The sequence below is a fragment of the Nycticebus coucang genome, chromosome 11 (genome assembly GCF_027406575.1).
Source record: "Nycticebus coucang isolate mNycCou1 chromosome 11, mNycCou1.pri, whole genome shotgun sequence".
NCBI classification, from domain to species: Eukaryota; Metazoa; Chordata; class Mammalia; order Primates; family Lorisidae; genus Nycticebus; species Nycticebus coucang.
In genome coordinates this window covers 25539346-25562557 of record NC_069790.1, presented here as the reverse complement: position 1 = coordinate 25562557, position 23212 = coordinate 25539346, and the positions used below count along the sequence as shown (strand labels likewise).

The 23212-nt window shown below is 40.9% G+C and overlaps 1 protein-coding gene across 3 annotated transcripts in view; it reads right to left on the bottom strand.

Annotated features, from left to right (window-relative positions):
* Positions 1 to 23212, bottom strand: part of PDE1C (phosphodiesterase 1C) — a 374041-nt gene that overhangs the window by 64898 nt on the left and 285931 nt on the right. For all 3 annotated transcript variants that reach the window (XM_053609332.1, XM_053609330.1, XM_053609331.1), the window contains 4 exons: positions 21412 to 21493; positions 17932 to 18052; positions 16110 to 16285; positions 1171 to 1401 (listed from right to left, as the gene is read on the bottom strand). In XM_053609332.1, coding sequence (XP_053465307.1) covers positions 1171 to 1401; positions 16110 to 16285; positions 17932 to 18052; positions 21412 to 21493 — 610 coding nt within the window. The remainder of the gene's footprint in view (positions 1 to 1170; positions 1402 to 16109; positions 16286 to 17931; positions 18053 to 21411; positions 21494 to 23212) is intronic.

Here is a 23212-nt window from a genome sequence, read left to right as displayed (position 1 = left end):
ATCATACCTGTATCACTATATATGCATACATTTTAAAGGGCAGCATCAGGTTAAGTAATCTGGACAAGGCCTCGAAGAAGGGAGAGGCACAGCTGTGACTTGAGTCCAGGTCTATCTCACTGCTCAGCTACCTTGTTATTAGGCTACACCTGGCCCTTGTAAACTCCAGAGACTTTGAACTTCTTGACTGTCCCTAAATAAGGGAACCAATTCCATGCCCTGTGCATCCATTCATCTTGTTCTCTCTGCTGAGAAGTCCCTTTGTCCCATCTGAGCAGCCAACTTCAGTATTTAAAACCCAGTTCACACACTGCTTCCTCTTGAAACCTTCTCTGACATTTACCCCACCTCACAATCATTAGTCCCAGCAAAGCTGAGGTCTCTTTCTTTGCACATGTTTCTTGGGCATTTGATCTGCCAAATCACTACTGTTACTTGCTCACATTTTGTTGTAATTATCTGTGAGGATCTATATTCCCTTACAAAATTATGGGCTTCTTGTGGCTTTTCCATCTCTAAATCCCCAGTGCTAAGCATGGTGCTTGGACAATATTTGTTAATCAAAATTTGTTACATTAAATAAAAGAAATCAATAACTACATGCATGGTATGGTGACCAGCTCATCCCAGTTGCTTGGGACTTTTCTGCTTTTAAAACAGAAAGCCTTATGTCCCAGGAATCTTCTTGGTCCTGGGAAAACTGGGAAAGCTGGTCACCATAATGCATATACCTACACATATATGGATATACTATACAGACCTATACTACAGGATCAGACCTCTGATCTGCCTTCTAGGGAGATGGTGCACATGGGAGACTAACTATCCACTCACCCTTGTGGGCAGTGAGCATTCAGGACTGTGCTGGAGTGATTAATACTAATTTCCAGTTTGTGGGCAGAGAGGCACTGGCTAGAGTCTACAGGGTGGCAGGGATGGGCCAGAAATGTATAGTTCTCCCCAGGGAGAATGGCACAGGTGAACAGGTGGCTGCTTCTGATGGGATCCTGATGGCATCCATAGCCCAGGGAGGTGGAGTCAGCAGGACTCTGATGAGGAGAGAAACCTTGCTCTGTGGGCTGCCATTCCTGGTGAATTTGTTTGCCAGTTTCCATTTACCATGTCATTAACACCTGGAAAAGATCCTTTCACCACAGCAACTCTACTCACCATTTTTTTGCTTTGCTCCTGGTGACTTCTCGGCTTTGGAATTCTTCCCGCGAGGGTTGTCGCTTTTGTTTGTGTGCGTTCCATTGACTTGATTCTTTCCTTCTCCAGAGGTCTTTTCCTCAGCCTTGCCAGCTGTGCCTTCTTCAGCCTGGATTTTGGCTTCCATTTCCTTTTGCTGCTTCTCTGCGGCCAGGCGGGCCTTTTCCTCTGCTTCCTTCTTGGCCTTCTCCTCTGCATCACATTAAGTTAAGTAAGGCACAGGAAAGAGAAAAAGAGGCCACACCATTAGAAAATTACCTCTTTTAATACACTGAGGGGACATAAGATGTTGATGAGTATTTGAGTATACTTCTGGCTATTTCAAGTCAGATTGGCATGTATATTTAGGAAACCAACAAAATAGGTTCATAATGATATTATTTCTGGAAATGGTAAGTTAGAGGAAGGTGCAGGGAGAGAATAAAAATAGGATAATGATTCATAAACCAATATTGTAGTGGTATTATTAATATTATTATTATTGATGACTTCTGTTGCATGTGTCTGCTATGCCAGCTATTCCACTACATGCTTTTCAAGGATTATTTCTTTTCATCCTCAAAACAACCTTGGAGCAGCTACTATTACTGTGACTCTATTTGCCAAATGTGAAAATCAAGGCTCAGAAACAATCCAAAAACATTTCCACCACCACAGTAGAAATGAGAGTTTTATGTAGGTTGGCTTAGGACCTAGAGTTTAAACATAAATAACTGATTACAAAACAAAAAGTCATGGAAAATAACTACCACTAGAAAAATACACATTTAGGACACTGTGAATTTAATGATAGAAAGAGGATGATTAAGCCTTATGGAAAAAAAATGATCCTCAAATTGTCCACCAGATGAGAGGGCCATTAGTTTGAGCAGGTCTCTGGTCTGTGTCCTCCCTTTGATATGATGTCAGCTGAGCAGGTGCCTGGTCTGTGTCCTCCCTTTGATACGATGTCAGCATTGTTTCCAATTTGGCAGATTACAAAGGTGATTGATTCTGAGCTTAATCAAAAACACAGCATAGGGGCGGAAGCAAGATGGATGACTGGAACCAGCTTTCCACAGGGGCTCCTGTCCATAATAAGAGTTAAAGAACATAAGTTTAGCAAGTAAGCTGATGGTTTGGAGCTGAACCAGGAAAGAAGGTTGAAGAATTCACATCAACCCTGCTGAGGCAAGCTGCGACCCTAAGGAAACAAACAATAGGTACAAAATCCATTGCCAAGTGGACGGAAGTCCTCTCCCCTGAGAATGGCTCTCATAGTACGCTCTCAAATAAGCGAGCAGAGTTCACATCCCTCCTATTTTACCCCACAGGAGAGATCCTCTAAAAACCGAACTCCTTCTCTAGAGAGGACTTACGAATGTGCGATGGCACTCTCCCGCTAGACATAAAACTGTACAAAACTATACATATTCTCTACCTGCAATTCTGAACTCCCAGCCATTCCTCCACTCTCACCCCAATGTCTGGAAGCCTGTCCCCCATGCAGTCCAGATTCTTGGGCATTTTCTCGAGAGGTGTGGGCAGGGCTTTGGTAGTTGCTGGTCTGTGCTGATTCTGCGGCACCAGAGTAAGGAGAAAACAGTCAACTGAGAGAGAACCATATGGGATAGGGAGAGGTATAAAGCAGCAAGGTATAAACAGCAGTGGCAGGAACAATAGGGCTCACAACCCTGGGGATATTTTGGAGTGACACCCCCTGTCTCTCTGGGCAACCAGAGGAAGACGGGCATCTTCTCCGGTGGCAGCCACTGGCGAAAAAGATCTGGGACGGTAATGCAGGTCCAAAGAGTAAACGGTATGCCTGAGGTGGTACCTGCCTGGGTGGGGGGCAGGGCCTAGAACAGTCGTGCGTAGAAATGGCATACTCCCAGGGCAGAGCTGAATGAGAAGGACTGCTTTAGTGAGCCAAGAAGCACCTGGCCCTCAGGGGATTATAGCTGAGACAAAGGCAGGCCAGAAGAGACAGAAACTGAAAGCTGAGTGTGAGCTCCAACCATGCCCACACCAACACAGACTGCAGCCGAGACAGACATGCCAGCTCCAGGCAACGACACAGACTGGGGCTGAGTCGCAGTTTCTGTGAACTCAAATAGCATCTGACCCACAGGGGAATATAGCCTGGACAGAAACAAATTCTGCAAAGTTGTTCTGTTCTGTCAGCAGTATCAACTCTCCAAAAAGAAGCTAAGCAAAGAAATTTTAGACTTAAACTTAACTATTCAACAATTAGATTTAACAGACATCTATAGAACATTTCATTCTAACAAAACTAAATAAACATTTTTCTCATCAGCCCACAGAATATACCCCAAAACTGATCACATCTTAGGTCACAAGTCTAACCTCAGCAAATTTAAGAGAATAGAAATTATTCCTTGCATCTTCTTGGACCATCATGGAATAAAAGTTGAACTCAATAACAACAGGAATCTGGAGGGATTAAAGATGGCAGCCGAGTAACAGCTTCCCTGCAACTGGACATGGTGAGTCTAGGGAGATAAGACTCCAGGCATCTCTGGCTGGTGGGATCTGCCTATAATCATCCCTTTGAGGATACAGGGAGTTAGCGAGGGACTTCTGGACCCCAAGAGGAGGACAAAAACAGTGGAAAACTGGCAAGTGGTTGGGTGTGTTCAATTGACCTAATCCCACCAGCAACTGTAAGTACAAGCAGCAGTGAGAATGCAAAACAGAAAGGCCCTACCTGTGAACTGTTCTGGTGTTTTTGGACTTGGCACTCAGTTGAACTGCCTTGGGGTGAGCTTGGGCAGGAGTGTGGAGAACTTTGGGCATTGTCTAGGGCCCCAGACTGAGCCACTGAGCTGGGCCGCAGGGAGCCATTGTAGAGAACTGCCCCAGCAAGCTCCGCCCTCAGGGTTCCAGAGAAAGGATTGGGCGGAACCTAGTAACGTAGTGACCAAGCAGCCTAAAGGCGGTGACTGAGCTGCCTTACAGCCTTAACCCTTAGGGGCAGAGTGAGACAGTTTGGGCACACTGGAGACTTGGGCTGTTGCCCTGGGTAGAGTGCCGTGGTGTCACAGCTCATAGCAACCTCAAACTTCTGGGCCTGGCGCCGCCCGGACCTCCATAAGAGCTGCGCTACGCACCCCGACCTGTGACCCGAATGCACAAGGCCTCCGCATGCCCTGACCAGGAACTGCGGGAGCGGCATAACTCTACGTCCTCCCTCCTGTGTCCTCCAGGCCTCCACACTGGCCTGCTCATCTGGCCAGGGATACTGGTAGCCACATGCCCTCTGGAGACCTCCCTGCCACTGCGCAGAGCCCTTCTCCTGGCCAGAGACTGCTGGAGCCTTGGGCTCTCTGTGCCAAAGTCACTGGGCACCAGGCAATCCCAGAACCATGCGCACCACCTCCTGCCTGTTGCTGGATCCAGGTGTGTCACACACCGGAGCTGCTTCTACAACCAGAACTACCTAGCTCAGGCAGCCCCAGAGGAACTACACAGGGTCACTCCCTACAAAGATCCAGCAACAATAGAGTGATCCCGCTGGGGTCTAATCTTGCAGAGACAACTCCCCAACTCTGAGGATGGCCAGAGGCAACGGTGAAAAACAATCATGAGGCGAAATCAACAGGAAAACTCTGGCAATATCAATAATCAGAGTAGATCAACTCCCCAAGGATCAATAGGGCAGACAAGGCACAAGATCCCATGCACAAACAAATAGCTGAGATGTCAGAAATCAAATTCAGAATCTGGATAGCAAATAAGATCAAATTAGAACTCCAAGCAGTAACCCAAAAGATATCTCAAGAATTCAACAAATTCAAAGACCAAATGACTAAAGATTTTGACACATTGAGACAAGAAGTTGCATCCCTCAAAGATCTGAGAAACACAGTAGAATCCCTCAGTAACAGAATGGAGCAAGCAGAAGAAAGGATTTCTGACATTGAAGACAAAGCTTTCGAATGCTCCCAAACTCTCAAACAGGAAGAGAAATGGAGGGCAAAAACAGATCACTCTCTCAGAGAGCTCTGGGATAATTCGAAGAAAACCAATATTCATCTAATAGGGATCCCCAAAAGCAATGAAGTGGCTTCACAAGGCACAGAGTTTCTTCTTCAAGAGATTATGAAGGAGAACTTTCCAGACACACCAAGAGATTCTGAAATTCATATAGCAGACAGTTTCAGAACGCCAGCACAACTCAACCCAAATAAGACATCCCCCAGACACATCATAATCAATTTCACTAAAGTTAATATGAAGGAGAAAATTCTGAAAGTAGCCAGACAAAAGAAAACCATTACCTACATGGGGAAGAATATTAGAATAACTGCAGATCTCTTTGCTGAAACCTTTCAAGCTAGAAGAGGATGGTCATCGACTTTTAATCTCCTAAAACAAAATAACTTTCAACCCAGGATCTTATACCCAGCTAAACTGAGTTTCATTTATGACAGAGAAATTAAATACTTCAATGACATTCACATGTTGAAGAAATTTTCCATAACTAAACCAGCTTTCCAGGATATTCTCAGACCTATCCTCCATAAAGACCAGCGTAATCCTCCACCACAAAAGTAAACCCACCCAGAAAATTTTGATCAAATTCCAACTTCCACAGTAGCAAAAGGATTAAAAATGTCCACTGGACTCTCGAAAGGCTTATCAATATTCTCAATTAATGTGAATGGTTTAAACTGTCCTCTAAAGAGGCACAGGTTGGCTGACTGGATACAAAAACTCAAGCCAGATATTTGCTGCACACAAGAATCGCATCTTACATTAAAAGGCAAATATAGACTCAAGGTGAAGGGATGGTCATCTATACTCCAGGCAAATGGAAAGCAGAAAAAAGCAGGTGTTCCAATCCTGTTCGCAGACACAATTGGCTTTAAACCAACCAAAATAATTAAGGATAAGGATGGACACTTCATATTTGTTAAAGGCAATACTCAATATGATGAGATCTCAATTATTAATATTTATGCACCCAACCAGAATGCACCTCAATTTATAAGAGAAACTCTAACAGACATGAGCAACTTTATTTCCTCCACTTCCACAGTACTTGGAGATTTTAACAACCCTTTATCAGTGCTGGATAGATCCTCCAAAAAGAAGCTAAGCAAAGAAATTTCAGATATAAACTCAACCATTCAACATCTGGACTTAACAGACATCTACAGAACATTTCATCCCAACAAAACTGAATACACATTCTTCTCATCAGCCCATGGAACATACTCCAAAATCGATCACATCCTAGACCACAAATCTAACCTCAGCAAATTTAAAAAAATAGAAATTATTCCTTGCATCTTCTCAGACCATGATGGAATAAAAGTTGAACTCAATAACAACAGGAACCTGCATACCCATAAAAAACATGGACGCTAAACCAACCTTATGCTAAAGGACAGATGGGTTATAGACGAGATTAAGAAGGAAATCGCCAAATTTTTGGAAAAAAACAACAATCAAGACATGAGTTATCAGAACCTCTGGAATACTGCAAATGCAGTCCTAAGAGGGAAATGTATAGCACTGCAAGCCTTCCTCAAGAAAAAGAAAAGAGAGGAAGTTAATAACTTAATGGGATATCTCAAGCAAATGGAGAAGGAAGAACCCTCCAACCCCAAACCCAGCAGAAGAAAAGAAATAACCAAAATCAGAACAGAACTAAACAAAATTGAAAACAAAAGTATTATACAACAGATCAATAAATCCAAAAGTTGTTTTATTGAAAAGATCAATAAAATAGATAAACCTTTGGCTAACCTAACCCGGAAAAAAAGAGTAAAATCTCGAATTTCATCAATCAGAAATGGTAATGATGAAATAACAAGAGACCCCTCAGCAATTCAAAAAATCCTTAACAAATAGTACAAGAAACTCTACTCTCAGAAATATGAAAATCTGAAAGAAATCGACCAATACCTGGAAGTACGCCACCTACTAAGACTTAGCCAGAATGAAGTGGAAATATTGAAGAGGCCTATATCAAGTTCTGAAATAGCATCAACTATACAAAATCTCCCTAAAAAGAAAAGCCTAGGACCAGATGGCTTTACGTCAGAATTCTACCAAACCTTTAAAGAAGAACTAGTACCTATATTACTAAACTTCTTCCAAAATGTTAGAAAAAGAAGGACTACTACCCAACACATTTCTATGAAGCAAACATCATCTTGATCTCCAAACCAGGGAAATCCTAACAAGAAAAGAAAATTATAGAGCAATATCACTAATAAATATTGATGCTAAAATACTCAATAAGATCCTAACAAACAGAATCCAATAACACATCAAAAAAATTATACACCACGACCAGGTGGGATTTATCCCAGGGTCTCAAGGCTGGTTCAATACACGTAAATCTATAAATGTAATTCAGCACATAAACAAACTAAAAAACAAGAACCATATGATTCTTTCAATTGATGGAGAAAAAGATTTTGATAATATCCAGCATCCCTTCATGATCAGAAGATTAAGAAAATTGGTATAGAAGGGACATTTCTTAAACTAATAGAGGCCATCTACAGCAAACCCACAGCCAATATTGTATTGAATGGAGTTAAATTGAAATCATTTCCACTTAGATCAGGAACCAGACAAGGTTGCCCATTGTCTCCATCGCTCTTTAACATTGTAATGGAAGTTTTAGCCATCAATTAGGGAAGAAAAAGAGATCAAGGGCATCCACATAAGGTCAGAAGAGATCAAACTTTCACTCTTCGCAGATGATATGATTGTATATCTGGACAACACTAGGGATTCTACTACAAAACTTTTAGAAGTGATCAAGGAATATAGCAATGTCTCAGGCTACAAAATCAACACCCATAAATCTGTAGCCTTTATATATACCAGCAATAACCAAGCCGAAAAAACAGTCAAGGACTCTATTCCTTTCACAGTAGTGCCAAAGAAGATGAAATATTTGGGAGTATACCTAACAAAGGATGTGAAAGATCTCTACAAAGAAAACTATGAAACTTAAAGAAAAGAAATAGCTGAAGATGTTAACAAATGAAAAAACATACCATGCTCATGGCTGGGAAGAATCAACATTATTAAAATGTCTATAGTACCCAAAGCAGTATATAATTTTAATGCAATTCCTATTAAAGCTACATTGTCATATTTTTAAGATCTTGAAAAAATAATACTTCATTTCATATGAAGTCAGAAAAAACCTTGAATAACCAAACATTACTCAGCAATAAAAACAAAGAAGGAGGAATCACGCTACCAGACCTGAGACTGTACTATAAATCGATAGTGATCAAAACAGCATGGTATTGGCACAAAAACAGAGAAATAGATGTCTGGAACAGAATAGAGAACCAAGAGATGAATCCAGCTACTTACCGTTATTTGATCTTTGATAATTCAATTAAAAACATTCAGTGGGGAAAATATTCCCTATTTAACAAATGGTGCTGGGTGAACTGGCTGGCAACCTATAGAATATTGAAACTGGACCCACACCTTTCACCATTAACTAAGATACCTTAGACTCTCACTAGATAAAAGATTTAAACTTAAGACATGAAACTATAAAAATACTTGAAGAAAGTACAGGAAAAACTCTAGAAGGAATCACCCTGGGTGAATATTTTATGAGGAGGACTTCCCAGGCAATTGAAGCAGTATCAAAAATACACTACTGAGACCTGATCAAACTAAAAAGCTTCTGCACAGCCAAGAACATAGTGAGTAAAGCAAGCAGACAGCCCCCAGAATGGAAGAAAATATTTGCAGGTTATACCTCCAATAACGGTCTAATAACCAGAATCCACAGAGAACTCAAACATATTAGCAAGAAAAGAACACATGTTCCCATCTCAAGGTGGACAAGGGACTTGAAGAGAAACTTCTCTAAAGAAGACAGACACACGATCTACAAACACTTGAAAAAAAGCTCATCATCCTTAATCATCATAGAGATGCATATCAAAACTACTTTGAGATATCACCTAACCCCAGTAAGAGAAGCCCACATAACAAAATTCCAAAACCAGAGATGTTGGCGTGGATGTGGAGAAAAGGGCACACTTCTACACTGCTGGTAGGAATGCACACTAATACATTCCTTCTGGAAGGATGCTTGGAGAATACTTAGAAACCTAAAAATAGACCTGCCATTCGATCCTATAATTCCTTTACTAGGTTTATACCCAGAAGACCAAAAATCACAATATAACAAAGACATCTGTACCAGAATGTTTATTGTAGCCCAATTCATAATTGTTAAGTCATGGAAGAAGCCCAAGTGCCAACGGACTAGCAAATTGTAGCACATGTATACCATGGAATATTATGCAACCTTAAAGAAAGATGGAGACTTTACCTCTTTCATGTTTCCATGGATGGAGCTGGAACATATTCTTCTTAGCAAAGTATCTCAGGAATGGAAAAAAAAGTATCCAATGTACTCAGCCCTACTATGAAGCTAAATTGTGGCTTTCACATGAAGGCTATAGCCCAACTATGGCACAAGACTGTGGGGAAGGGGCCCAGGAAGGGGAAGGGAGGAGGGAGGTTAGGGTGGAGAAAGGGTGATGGGTGAGGCCACACCTATCTTGAAATGGGTACAGGTGATACTTACTAAAGGCAGAATACAAATCTCTACATACAATAACTAGGAAAATGCAATGAAGGCTGCATTGAACAGTTTGATGGGAATGTTTCAGATTGTATATGAAACCAGCACATTGTACCCCTTGATTGCACTAATGTTCACAGCTATCATTTAACAATAAAAATAAATAAATTCTGGTTTGCTGCAAAAGAGCATAAAATACTATCTGAGCAAGAAAAATCTGTTTGACAACTGAGTCAGACCAATTTTCCATGAGAAATTTAGCAAAAAAAACACAACAACACTTAATTAGCTTCTCATCTTGACTGTTATTGGTGTACACAAAGGCTACTGACTTGTGGACATTGATTTTATATCCTGAAACATTACTGTATTTTTTGATGACTTCTAGGAGTCTTGTGGTTGAGTCTTTGGGGTTCTCTAAGTATAAGATCATGTCGTTAGCAAAGAGGGAGAGTTTGACCTCCTCTGCTCCCATCTGGATTCCCTTTATTTCCTTGTCTTGCCTAATTGTATTGGCTAGAACTTCCAGCATACATTGAATAGTAAAGGTGACAGAGGGCAACCTTGTCTGGTTCCAGTTCTAAGAGGAAAAGCTTTCAGTTTTACTCCATTCAGTAAAATATTGGCTGTGGGTTTGTCATCGATAGCTTCAATCAGTTTTAGAAATGTGCCACCTATGCCTACTCCCTTCACCATAGTTTCAAAGAAAATGAAATACCTAGGAATATACCTAACGAAGGAGGTGAAGGACCTCTATAAAGAAAACTATGAAATCCTCAGAAAGGAGATAGCAGAGGATATTAACAAATGGAAGAACATACCATGCTCATGGCTTGGAAGAATCAACATTGTTAAAATGTCTATACTTCCCAAAGCAATCTACCTATTCAATGCCATTCCTATCAAAATACCAACATCGTACTTTCAAGATTTGGAAAAAATGATTCTGCGTTTTGTATGGAACCAGAAAAAACCCCGTATAGCTAAGGCAGTTCTCTGTAACAAAAATAAAGCTGGGGGCATCAGCATACCAGATTTTAGTCTGTACTACAAAGCCATAGTGCTCAAGACAGCATGGTACTGGCACAAAAACAGAGACATAGACACTTGGAATTGAATTGAAAACCAAGAAATGAAACTAACATTTTACAACCACCTAATCTTTGATAAACCAAACAAGAACATACCTTGGGGGAAAGACTCCCTATTCAATAAATGGTGTTGGGAGAACTGGATGTCTACATGTCAAAGACTGAAACTGGACCCACACCTTTCCCCACTCACAAAAATTGATTCAAGATAGATAAAGGACTTAAATTTAAGGCATGAAACAATAAAAATCCTCCAAGAAAGCATAGGAAAAACACTGGAAGATATTGGCCTGGGGAAAGACTTCATGAAGAAGACTACCATGGCAATTGCAACAACAACAAAAATAAACAAATGGGACTTCATTAAACTGAAAAGCTTTTGTACAGCTAAGGAGACAATAACCAAAGCAAAGAGACAACCTACACAATGGGAAAGGATATTTGCATATTTTCAATCAGACAAAAGCTTGATAACTAGGATCTATAGAGAACTCAAATTAATCCACATGAAAAAAGCCAACAATCCCATATATCAATGGGCAAGAGACATGAACAGAACTTTCTCTAAAGACGACAGACGAATGGCTAACAAACACATGAAAAAATGTTCCTCATCTCTATATATTAGAGAAATGCAAATCAAAACAACCTTGAGATATCATCTAACCCCAGTGAGAATGGCCCACATCACAAAATCTCAAAACTGCAGATGCTGGCGTGGATGTGGAGAGAAGGGAACACTTTTACACTGCTGGTGGGACTGCAAACTAGTACAACCTTTCTGGAAGGAAGTATGGAGAAACCTCAAAGCACTCAAGCTAGACCTCCCATTTGATCCTGCAATCCCATTACTGGGCATCTACCCAGAAGGAAAAAAATCCTTTGATCATAAGGACACTTGTACTAGACTGTTTATTGCAGCTCTATTTACAATTGCCAAAATGTGGAAACAGCCTAAATGCCCACCAACCCAGGAATGGATTAACAAGCTGTGGTATATGTACACCATGGAATGCTATTCAGCCATTAAAAAAAATGGAGACTTTACATCCTTCGTATTAACCTGGATTGAAGTGGAAGACATTATTCTTAGTAAAGCATCACAAGAATGGAGAAGCATGAATCCTATGTACTCAATTTTTATATGAGGACAATTAATAACAATTATGGTTATGGGGGGGAGAAGCAGAAAGAGGGAAGGAGGGAGAGGGGTGGGGTCTTGGTGTGTGTCACACTTTATGGGGTCAAGACATGATTGCAAGAGGGACTTTACCTAACAATTGCAATCAGTGTAACCTGGCTTATTGTACCCTCAATGAATCCCCAACAATAAAAAAAAGAAAAAAGTGTGCACTAAAAAAACAAAACAAAAAAAAAAACACTAAAAAAAAGTGGTGGTGGGGGTAAATTTCAGAAACAAATCTTGTTTTGCTCATCTGTAATGAATGAATGGCAACCCTTGGACATCATGATCAAACTAGATATGCACCATCCCCTCCCTGTCATTTTTTTCTCTGCAGCAATCACGCTCCAGTGGGTTGCCCTGCGACGGTCTTTTCCTTCTCTCTTTGACATCTATGTCTGCCTCATGTTTCTAAGATAAGTGACATGAATGGGATCATCCATACAGTACCAAAAATGGTAACATATATGTAAGAAAAAAAAGCACATCAACAGGAGGTACGTCTTTTCCCACTGCAATTAGATTCCCTTAGATTTTCAGGGTGAAATTAGTGGCATAGATGAGACAACGAGAAACACAAGTGAGAACACAGTGATGGAGCAAGTGCTCACAGGTTCCAGGGATGTCGTGTAACCTCTAGGCTTCTAGATTAGCAGAAAGCAAACAGCAAGGCTCACCTCTGTTTCCTTTGGCTCCTCATTTCAAACTATGTGCAGTGATACAATTCACGAAAATGCCAGTAGCAAGCTGGTTAAGTTGCATTCCTTTCAGTGGAGAGCTAATTCTACCCCACACTGAATGTCTGTACAGTCTTGGAGAAATACACTCATTTCTTCATTTAATTTCCCTTTCTGGTATGACAGGCTTTTAATTAAAAATAATATAGGCTAGTTATCCCTTCATATAATTTTCTAAAATGCCTACTTAAACTGCCTACAGACAAAAGAGGGGGGAGAAGAGAATGAGAAAAATATAGAGAGAAACTGACCAAAGAAAAAGCCAACCAAAATACTATGTGAATTTCTAATAATCAAATCTCAATTGTACACAAGAACAATAGAAAAGCATTTCTAAACATTTAAGGATTCAGGAGGCGTTCCCACAGGAACTTCCTTAAAATGTTCAGCAAAGAAGTGCTCCAGGCCAGGCACACGAGTGGTTCATGCCTATTGTCCCAGCTACTCAAAAAGCTGAGGCAGGAGGATCTCCTGAGCCCAGGAATTTGGAGGCTACAGTGAGCTATAATAGCACCACCGCACTCCACCCAGGTGATAGAGTGACACCTTGTCTCTTTAAACAACAACAAAAAACAGTGCTCCAGCTGACAGAAAAATTTAATCAATTATAAAAACTTACACTGGAAAATAAATGTCAAAAACTTATATGCTGAATAGAAATTAATCTTGATTGGACTTGGAAATTGTTATAATCATATGTATTTGGTTGGGAATAGTGTTTTTTAGCTCTAAAAGTGATAGAAAATATTGATTTAATCTTTCCTAACAACTATGAGTTCTGGCCTACCTAACTTTGTAAATCAGGTTGGATAAAGAAAACCAAGACCCATCTTTGATCAGTTTAATACCAATCCATGTTCAAGTGCCCCATGGAAGGCAGACTATCTTGAAATCAGGATGCTCTGGAAAAAAAGAGCAGCGAGCAAAATAACCTGGGATAATCCAGTGCAGACCAACAGAAAATAGATGCAGACTGAATTATTTATTAGTAGTAGTCAACAGCATTACTGGGAGGCTGAGAATGTTATAAAAGATTAGGTATAGACATTTTTTACCACCAACTTCTTAAATTTGAATGCAAATCTCTAATATTCTTTTCCAATTTGCCTAACAGCTATCACTTACTAGGCACTAGCCATGTGCAGGCTCTGTTCTCAGTGTTTTATATATATATAATATGTATTATACATATATTAAATATATATATTATATATAAATATATATATATCATTTCTTTTATTCTCATCAACTCTGTGACATGCATCATCATCTCCAAAATGAAGTCTCAAAGAACCTATCTGAATTTACCAAAGAACATTGTGTAAGTGAAGATTCAATTCTCCCTTGCCCCCACTAACTGAAATTTGCCTTAACAACCAAATTATCCTTCCCAAAATATGCATAGTCCAGGCTCCATGCCTTTGTCCATCCACTTTCTCTTTCTTGTCATTTCTAAATGTGACACCTCCTTTAGGTCTCAACCTCAGGTATCCTTCAGGTTCTGCTACACTGTACCTTCCCAAATGCCCCATCCAGGGAAAACCTCCTCTGATGCTTCTAAAACAGCTTAAGCACACAGTATCTCTATCTGCATACCTAATACATTTAAAAATTATTAGCTATTTATTTTCCTGTCCTTTTTTGTAAAGGGCCAGTTTGCCCTAGAAAAGAAACTTCATAATGTTTCCCTTGGTGATTAGTTTCAGAAGGTAATTTTAGTAACCTAGATAATTGCAAACAAATTATGTTGAAGTACCTCTTTAAATTGCATGTTGTCAGGAATTGAATTTTCAAGTGTAATGAGTGTAATTGATTAAAAGGAGTGCTTCTTTTCAGATGATACAGTAACTGCCATGCCTGCTTGCAACACCTGCCAAAGACGGAGGATTTAAAGCATTTAAATGCACTGGGAGAAGGTACACCTAAAAATTGGAAGAGGTATTGGCTCCTTATATAGCTCAGGGTGCAATATCTGTCCCAAAAGTATAAGGGTCCAATAATCTCCTAAAGCACCATGAATGTAAATTCTTCACCTCACCTGAAATGAGCACCCACTTGGACAAGATTCTGTGGATAAGTCACAGAGGGTGGCATGTGAATAACTCCAACAGTGAGGATGCTTCTCTCTTACACTCCAACATATGAGAACCAAGTCTACTGTTCTGACATGCTGCTTCCTAGTATGTCTGTGCTTCTCACCTGGTGTGCTGACATCGGGAGGATAAAACTGTGGGAGGTTGTGTCTTGGGAGAAAACCCTTTTTGCCTGGGTGAGTGTGTAAGGCTCAAGCTGGTGGGCGCACCCACAGAACAAAACGATATAGAAACGTCCCTTCCCCTCCCCTGCCATAAGACTGTGGGCTGTGGGAACCAGAATGTTGCTCATCACTGCACCGTGGCCCAGCACTGGCCACAGCCTGGCACACAGAAGACACATGATAGATGCTAGCAAAAACTGTTGAAGGCTCACCTCTGTGCAGTACCCTAGACCAGTTTCCTCACTGAGCTCTCAGACCTGCCCGTATTTACGGCCCTCCCTGGAATGAGGCATTGCAGCTTCAGACTCCTTATTTCAGGGATGTGCTACCTGTGCACGTAGGACATCTTCACAGTACCATCAGGCAGCACATGTGGATCACGTCACCTGTGCTCAACATGCACAAATGCACAGAGGAACAAATGAATTTAAGCTTCTAAGAAACACACTGGTTTCCACAACTTTGCTAGTCTGAGTTTTGATGATGTTTGCTGGGGAATGTCTGTTTACTGACAAGTTCATATCATCTCAGGAGGGTACTTCTATAGTCTGAGCAAGGAGGGAAGGGAAACTGTAAATGTTAGAGGAAGGTAAAATGCAAAAAAGATAATTAAATCTCCTTGTATCCCAACATGATGGCCAAGGAGAGGTGGCTGTTGGCTGGGCTTTACTTAAGGAAAAGAAATAGAGGCCTCACAGTTGTGCCCCATGACATGTAATGAGAATGACAAGATGGTCTAACAGAAATCAAGTTATAGTAACACCCATCTCCTATAGAGTCTTCATACCAGAAAAAGTTTAGTCACATAGCACAAAGGGTATGATGTCAGGAGGAGTGAAGGTCAGCCACATTTTACCATCCATTGAGGGTTCAGTATAATGAAGACCTCAAGACAATAGATCTTAATGTTTGAATCTGCATCCTGAGTGATTATGTTTTATTTGCAGCACCTATGAAGCAGGGAAGGCAATCCCTTGTTTTTATGACTGGGTCTGGATTGGTATGGACAGGTCTCCCGGCAGACGTTTCCCCAGTAGAACGTTACCTTTGGGCACCTTGGCTCTCCATCTCTCCCTATTGATGTGCACCACCTCAGTCCAAGTGGTTTTAAAGCTCTTATAGTCAACTGGGATGACAGAATTGTTGATTGGGGCACTTCCCTCTGACCCAGAACTCTTGACACCTGATCGCTTGGCATCTGACGAGCTGATGCTGTTCAAACTGGAGGACAAAACATTACACCAAAGAAAATAGTTAGGATTTGAGAAATGTCTGCCATAGAGCAAGCCCAGATGAGCAGTGGTTAGCACTCATCCAGTTACTGCTGTAATATGAAATTATCATATTTTCCTTATATAGTACGAACATTGTAGCCTTAAGAATCTCAGTATTCTTCATAGGACTTCTGTGCTTATTTCTTGCCTCTTTTTTCCAATAACCAGAATCTCCTCACATGAATTTTCTCTGTTCTATTATCTGAAAATTACTAATTTGAACCTGAATTTCTACTTGATTCCACAGTTCACCCACCTGCTTCCACATTGACCACTTTTCCAAGTTACCCAGCAACTTGGTCCTCTTTTCCTCCATCCCTCCCCTTCCCCTGCACTCAGGGTCCCTCTGATCCCAGAATCCACAAGCCCAAGACAAGCAATGATTTCTTTATACGGCTGGAAGAGGACAGAGATGTAGTGACAGTGTGGAGATTGTGGGAGACTGGGTCATGCACACAACCTGACTTTATATGAATACCTTGTGCTTTAATCATGGGGAATTGTGAATATTAGAAAGTATCATCCTTCTGGAAAAATTTAAAGAAGTAACTCCTGCTCCCAAGTGGTTAAAGACTGTCATGAATACAACTGTCAAGTGACAATTAAGGCTGACTGGATGAGCTGGGTGTCTCAGCCAGTGCACCTGAAGACTCGGGGGGTTCTGTCCTCCTTGTTAGCAACTGCAGGAGTGTCAATCAATCTGGACATCCCGGGGCTCCCGCTGTCCTAATTCTCCTCTTGCCTTTACTTTGGTTCCTACTCTTTGCTTTTCTTTCTCTTATTCATTCCATTTCTCTTCTTTCTCCTTTATAACAGAGCCCAGAATTTTGCATGAAGAGTGAGGAGGATGAGCGGAGGAAAATTCAGAGAGTGAGTAATTAAGACTAAGTGTCAGCTTTACTGTAATTAGCTCTTCCCATGCTAGACCCTGCTCTGTGGGGACCACTTGTATTAAATAACATATTTAACTTTCCCAACAACCTGTAAGTGTTATAATCCACATTTTCTCAGATGAGGAAGCCAGGCAACTTGCCTGAGATTACACTGCTACCAGTGACAGGGTCAGGATTTTTAACTCTGGCAATCTAACTTCAGAGCCTGCATTCCTCAATTGCTAATCTACCCTTGATATAGTGACGTGGTGGCAGAAGGTGGTTTCAAACTTCCAGATTTTTCTCTCTACTTAATTCTCCCCACAAACCTAGAAACCAAAAATCAGTTCCAATTCTTGTAAGAACTCTGATGAGTGGTCCTGTGTTTTCAGAGCATTAGAAGAAAGGACAACCTGGGCGCAGGAGGCAGAATGCAGCAATTGGTGCTGCCATAAGCAAAGGCCAGGAGAGAGTGGGGCATGGAGGGGGGCTGGTTCCAGGTACTTGCTGGTCATGATTTGGTCACCCTATTACAGGTCAGCCTGGAGAGTACAGATAGCACAATTCCAACTCCTCTGGGAGAAGGAAAGGATCAGGCAGACTCCTCTGAGAAGGAGGTAAGCAAACATCATTATGAAATACCGTCCCCATCCCCTGCAAAAGAATTGTATCTTCATGGGAAGGCCAACCTCACCCCCAGCCCTCAAGCTTCTCCACTGACCTTGAACGCCTCTGTCCTATCCCACCGGTTTGGGAGGTTTCATCAATTAATGGACTCACAATCTTTTCAGTCATGTCTGTGAGCACAGTGAAGGTGGGTTCCACAATGAAATCAATAAAACCTGAAAAGAAACAGCAGTGCTTCAGAGGATTGATGCATTAATTTGGGCCTTTCCTTTCTTTTGAAATTCAGCTACATAGAAAGTTCCAGATCACATTAGGAGAGAATGGTCAGTCTTACTCATTTAGTATGTTCCTTGATTTGAATATTATGAATCAGTTTCATTTCTCCTATATAACTTCCTATGACTTTTCAGTAGATAGTTCAATAAAGTGCTTAAAATATATATATTCAACACCTCCTATGTAGCAAGCACTGGGTTGGGAGCTGCAATAACGTCTGAGGTTGAATAATAAAACCTGTCTGTCTTCAAGGAGTTGACAGGAGAGATTAAATGATCACAAAAGTGACCCTGGAGTACACAGAAGGCCAACAAGGAGCAAAGATAAAGGCCCCTGAAAAGGGGGAGGCTATTTCCCCTCTATTGTGAGGCCTATAAGGAAGTTTGTGAAGACAGATGTTTGAGTTGAGCCCTAAAGAATGAGTGAGAGACTGTGGGTGGTGGGGCTGGAGTGAGCCAAGTGACAGCAAAGGGAGAGTGTGGAAAGTGTCTGAAGCATAGGGATCCTTCTGGAACTGGGGACGGAAAATGTTGCTGACAGCTCATGGAGGGAGGACTTTAGTGTCAGGCTAAGAGGTTGAGACTTAGATCGGTACCAACAGCTCCTGGAGATGTCTGGGCAGCACCATCATAAGACTTTTTAAGTGTTCTTAGGAATGTTAACCTGCTAAGATGATGGGAAGGGGAAATAGTTTTAAAAGCTGCGGTAACTGCTGCAACAAAAGGTATGGAAGGTGGGGACCAGCACCAGTGTGAGGCAAGAACGCAAAGGAGGCTCAGACCCTGCACAGCAGGAGGCAGGGCTGGCAGGTGGGGACAGAATATGGCTGGGGTCAGGGGATGGCCTCAGTTTCAGATCTGCTGACACTAAGGCACAGGGACACATCTGGATGGCAGAGGACAAATAGAGTTGGATGAAATAGGATTGGAAACTGGGAAATGGGTCAGATGTTGAACTATACCTCTGTTAGACTATCACACTAGGAAGATAGTTGGAGTTAGGTTTCAGTGATTTCCTCAGCAGCTCAAAAACACCCAAGTGTTCTGTGATACATCAGGTGAAAAACTATGAGCTGGAGCTAATGGGGATGGTATAATTTATTACGCAGCCACATGAAAGCTGGAGGAAACTAATGCTGCCCATCCACCATCTGAAGGGGGTGTTTGGAAATGTAACAAATGTACATTTGATTTTCACAATGACTGAGACGAGGTTGATACTGGCAGTTAACTTAGCAGTAAATGATGCTGAAAGTCCTACAATTGACAAAACAAGAATTGTCCTAACCAAATACTAATAGTATCCTGATAAGGAAATGCTAATGGCCAAGTTTGTATCCCACTTAATTGCACTATAAATTTAAACCAAAACTGAAATGTTTGATGATTCGATTTTCACCTATATATTTTTCTCTCAAGTTCAACTCCACCAGTTGAACTCAACTGACTCAGCAGCTTTCTTCCTCAACCTCTGTAAATGGGTTATGGACTAACCACTTAGTCTAGATCGCTGCTTTTATTTTGCTTCTAGCCAATTTTTTTTTTTTTTTTTTTTTTTTTTTGCAGTTTTTCTGTCCGGGGCTGGGTTTGAACCCGCCAACTTTGGCATATGGGGCCGGTCGCCCTACTCTGTTGAGCCAGAGGTGCTGCCCTCTAGCCAAATTCTTTACACTTCACATGCCACCTCTCTGTAGAGAATCTCTGTGACTACCTAGGTCCTTATATTCATCATCTCTTCCCTGTAATCCTGCAGGAGGCACCTAACTGATTTTCTTGCCTCTGATCTTACAAAAACCCTCCAATCAATCCTCCCTGGTACTGGCAGAGATATCTTCCAAAACAAGGCTTGGCAAACTTAATCTGTAAAGGACCAGACAGTTATTTTAGACTTCACAGGCCATATCATATCTATCAAAAATACTTAACTCTGCCACTGTAGAGCAAAAGCATCTATAGACAATATGTAAATGAATAGGCTTAGCGTGTTGTAATAAAACTTTATTTACAAGAACAGGTGGTGGGCCAGATTAAAGCCACAGACTAAAACAAGAATTTATGTATTTTTAACCTTACTTAAAATTCTTTAGCTATGCCCTCATTTCCTACAGGAAAGTATAAACACATGCTATTCTTAACACAATATAAAATCTGCGACTGATATGTCCCTCACTATATCCTACTTCCTACCCACTGCTCTTGCCATATGGAACTATTTAGAATTCACTGACCATACAAGGCAGTTTTAAGTTTTTCTTCTTTGTATTTGCTACATACCCTGTCTGGGGTGCCCTTCCACCCACTCCTAACTCACCTCTAATACCTATCACCATTTGCCATCCTCAGCAATTCTTACTTCTCACTTCATAGGACTCAACTCAAACATTACTTCTTACTAAATCTGATAGTTTGCACACTCTGTTTTGTACCAAATTGTATTATGTACACAATTTTACCTTAGAATTCCAACATTTTAATAGATTTTTGTTTTTATAACATCGTGTCCACCAACCAATACTGGTTTAATTTCTTTAAGAGCAGGTACCATGTATAATTTTTTTTTGTTCCTATAACATCTGTTATAGTGACTAGCAATGCCCAATGGCTAGCAGGGATTCAATATATATTAATGGGGAAAAAAAGAATAAGCACACAAAACACAAATGGAAAAATCAATAAATCCTTGTTGAATTTCTTTTTGAATGATTTCAGACTCTTCAAGGGCGGAGATCACTGACAACATTCAATTTATATAGGGCACTGGTACACTCTCTTATAGCTGAGGATGTTTGTAATGCATAAACTTATGGTTATTAGCAGTGTGAAAATTATTAGCAATGTGAAAAGCACTATCCAAAAAATAGTACTTTTTCTTAACAAAAAGAAAGGAAGCAAGAAAAGAAGGAAACATTTAAAAGAATCATTCCTATAAATGGGTCTGTCTTGAAAACAGGACTAGAAGCATTAATCAGGAGAAATGTCATGGGGACTTCCGGCATTGCCTGCAGAATAGAGAGAGTGAAGTACAATGGGCTTCCTGCCAATGATACTTCTCATCTCTTTTGAAAGTTCAGGCCCCTTTTTCTCTTGACTGGTAATGACAGAGACACTGTTAGTGTCTGAATCTCCATGAATGAGCCACATTTCAGGAAGAATGAACCCATGCAGGCAAAGCCATGAGCACAGCATGACTGACTGGGGCCCATTTCTCAGCCAAAGACTCACTGTGAGCATCTGAGCTTAATTCCACAGCCGTACCACCCTGCCGTCTCCTTCTATCCAAAGAGCTGGCAAAAACTTACCTACTTGCGACTGAGCAACCATAGTCGACTTCCGGTCACACAGAGGAGAAAACGGCAGCCCCAGCTCCGCTTCTCTGTCACCCTAGAAACACAGGACATCATAGCAAATCAAGGAGCAATAGGCTGAGTTGGCCAGATTTTATTTCACAACTTCAGCTGACATGAAGGAATCTGGTGTTCATTATAATTATTACAATTATATTATTTAGGAAGTCCTAATGGAGACTACCCCTCTGCATAAGATACCAAGAGGCTGAAGCCCTCTGGGTCTAGTCATTTCATCCAACTGCAAAGGCTTAGGCTGTTGGAAAGAAAGCCTCCTTAGCCTCAGTAGGTCCCCCGCCAGAAAATAAGGCAACAAGCGATGTGTCTTGTGAACTAGACACTGCAGTCAGAATTCCTATTTTCTCTAGCTGTCCCATGCCAGCCTGTGGCCTTTCTCTAGCCAGTGGCCCCCTACCAGCTGTGTGCAGTGTCTAACACTAAAATTGAAATTGAACTGACTTGGGTTTATTCTAGTGCCAAAGCCACACATAGCTGGAGTAGGTGCTTCTGGGTTCTTAACCTCAGGGGTCAGTCCATAATGAAAAGTGGACCAGAAAGAGCTTGAGTAAATAATTTCTTGCTCATGTCTATCAAGTCAGACTACAATAAAACATGAGTATGTGTCCAATATATTCTCAGTCTCACCAAAAACCATCCTACAGCTATGGAAAGCCTAAATAATGATAGAGATGTTTTTTAAAATCTTGAACCAGAAACTTAACATTTCGGTGATATACCTAGAGAAAAAAGGAAAATGGGTCACCCTTCTTACAGCAGTGAAGGTCTGCTAATTCATTTTCCTGGCTTATGGTACTGGCTAAGGACTTAAGCTTGAATCCTGTCTTCCCCTAATAGATACGTTATTTATGATAGAAAGGTTATTTTTCTTCCCTACATTTCAGTTTTATCACTTGTTACATTTGGGATAATAATCCCTACTTCAAAGGGTTATAATGAGGGAGAAATGAGAAAAAAGTAGTAAATTTAATAAAAATAACTATGGAAATATTTATTATTTCCCAATAAGTAGCTCTAATTTTTAAGGCCAGGATTTGAGAAACATTTAGTGAATTTGTTACACCTAACACAATCTGATTGTAATGAATATCACCAATAAATTAATAGTAAATATAAGGCAATTACAGCCTGCATCCAGGCCTCATTCAAAAACTGAATGCTTTTTCTTTCTGAGGCATGCTACCAAGGAGAGAGGATGCTAGCTCACACACACACTGAATGAAAGGACAGAAAAGGAATGGGGTCTGAGGAAGCTAAACAGTGGGGACACATTGGTACATCCAAGGGTCTCAGGAACAGGCCTGAAGTGGCTAAGTTCCTTCTGTACCCTTTTCCTGTACACCCCATGGGACACAATGGCTCTCTGTTCCCAATATGCCTTGCTGAGGATGTCTCTCTCTCTCTCTCTCTCAAGTGGCAGCAAGAAGGTAAGGAAGCATATTCATGACATCAATTCTAGTGGTGGAGACAATTTAGTGGGATAGTTCAGCTAAAACAAATAAAACCATTTTTTATTTCCCCTGGTATAATATCATGTATACAAGTTGTTGTTGGTACATTTTAATGGAGAGTGGGAAGCTGAACATTCCCCACTTGGCTATTAAGGTGTAAACATTAATTTGGATTTCATTACTGAAAAACTGCCTGATATTAAACAATTTCTAATTTCATGAACTTGCCCATACCCAAATGTACATAAAATTTATATCTTTTGTATTTAATTGAGCTGAGCAGAACC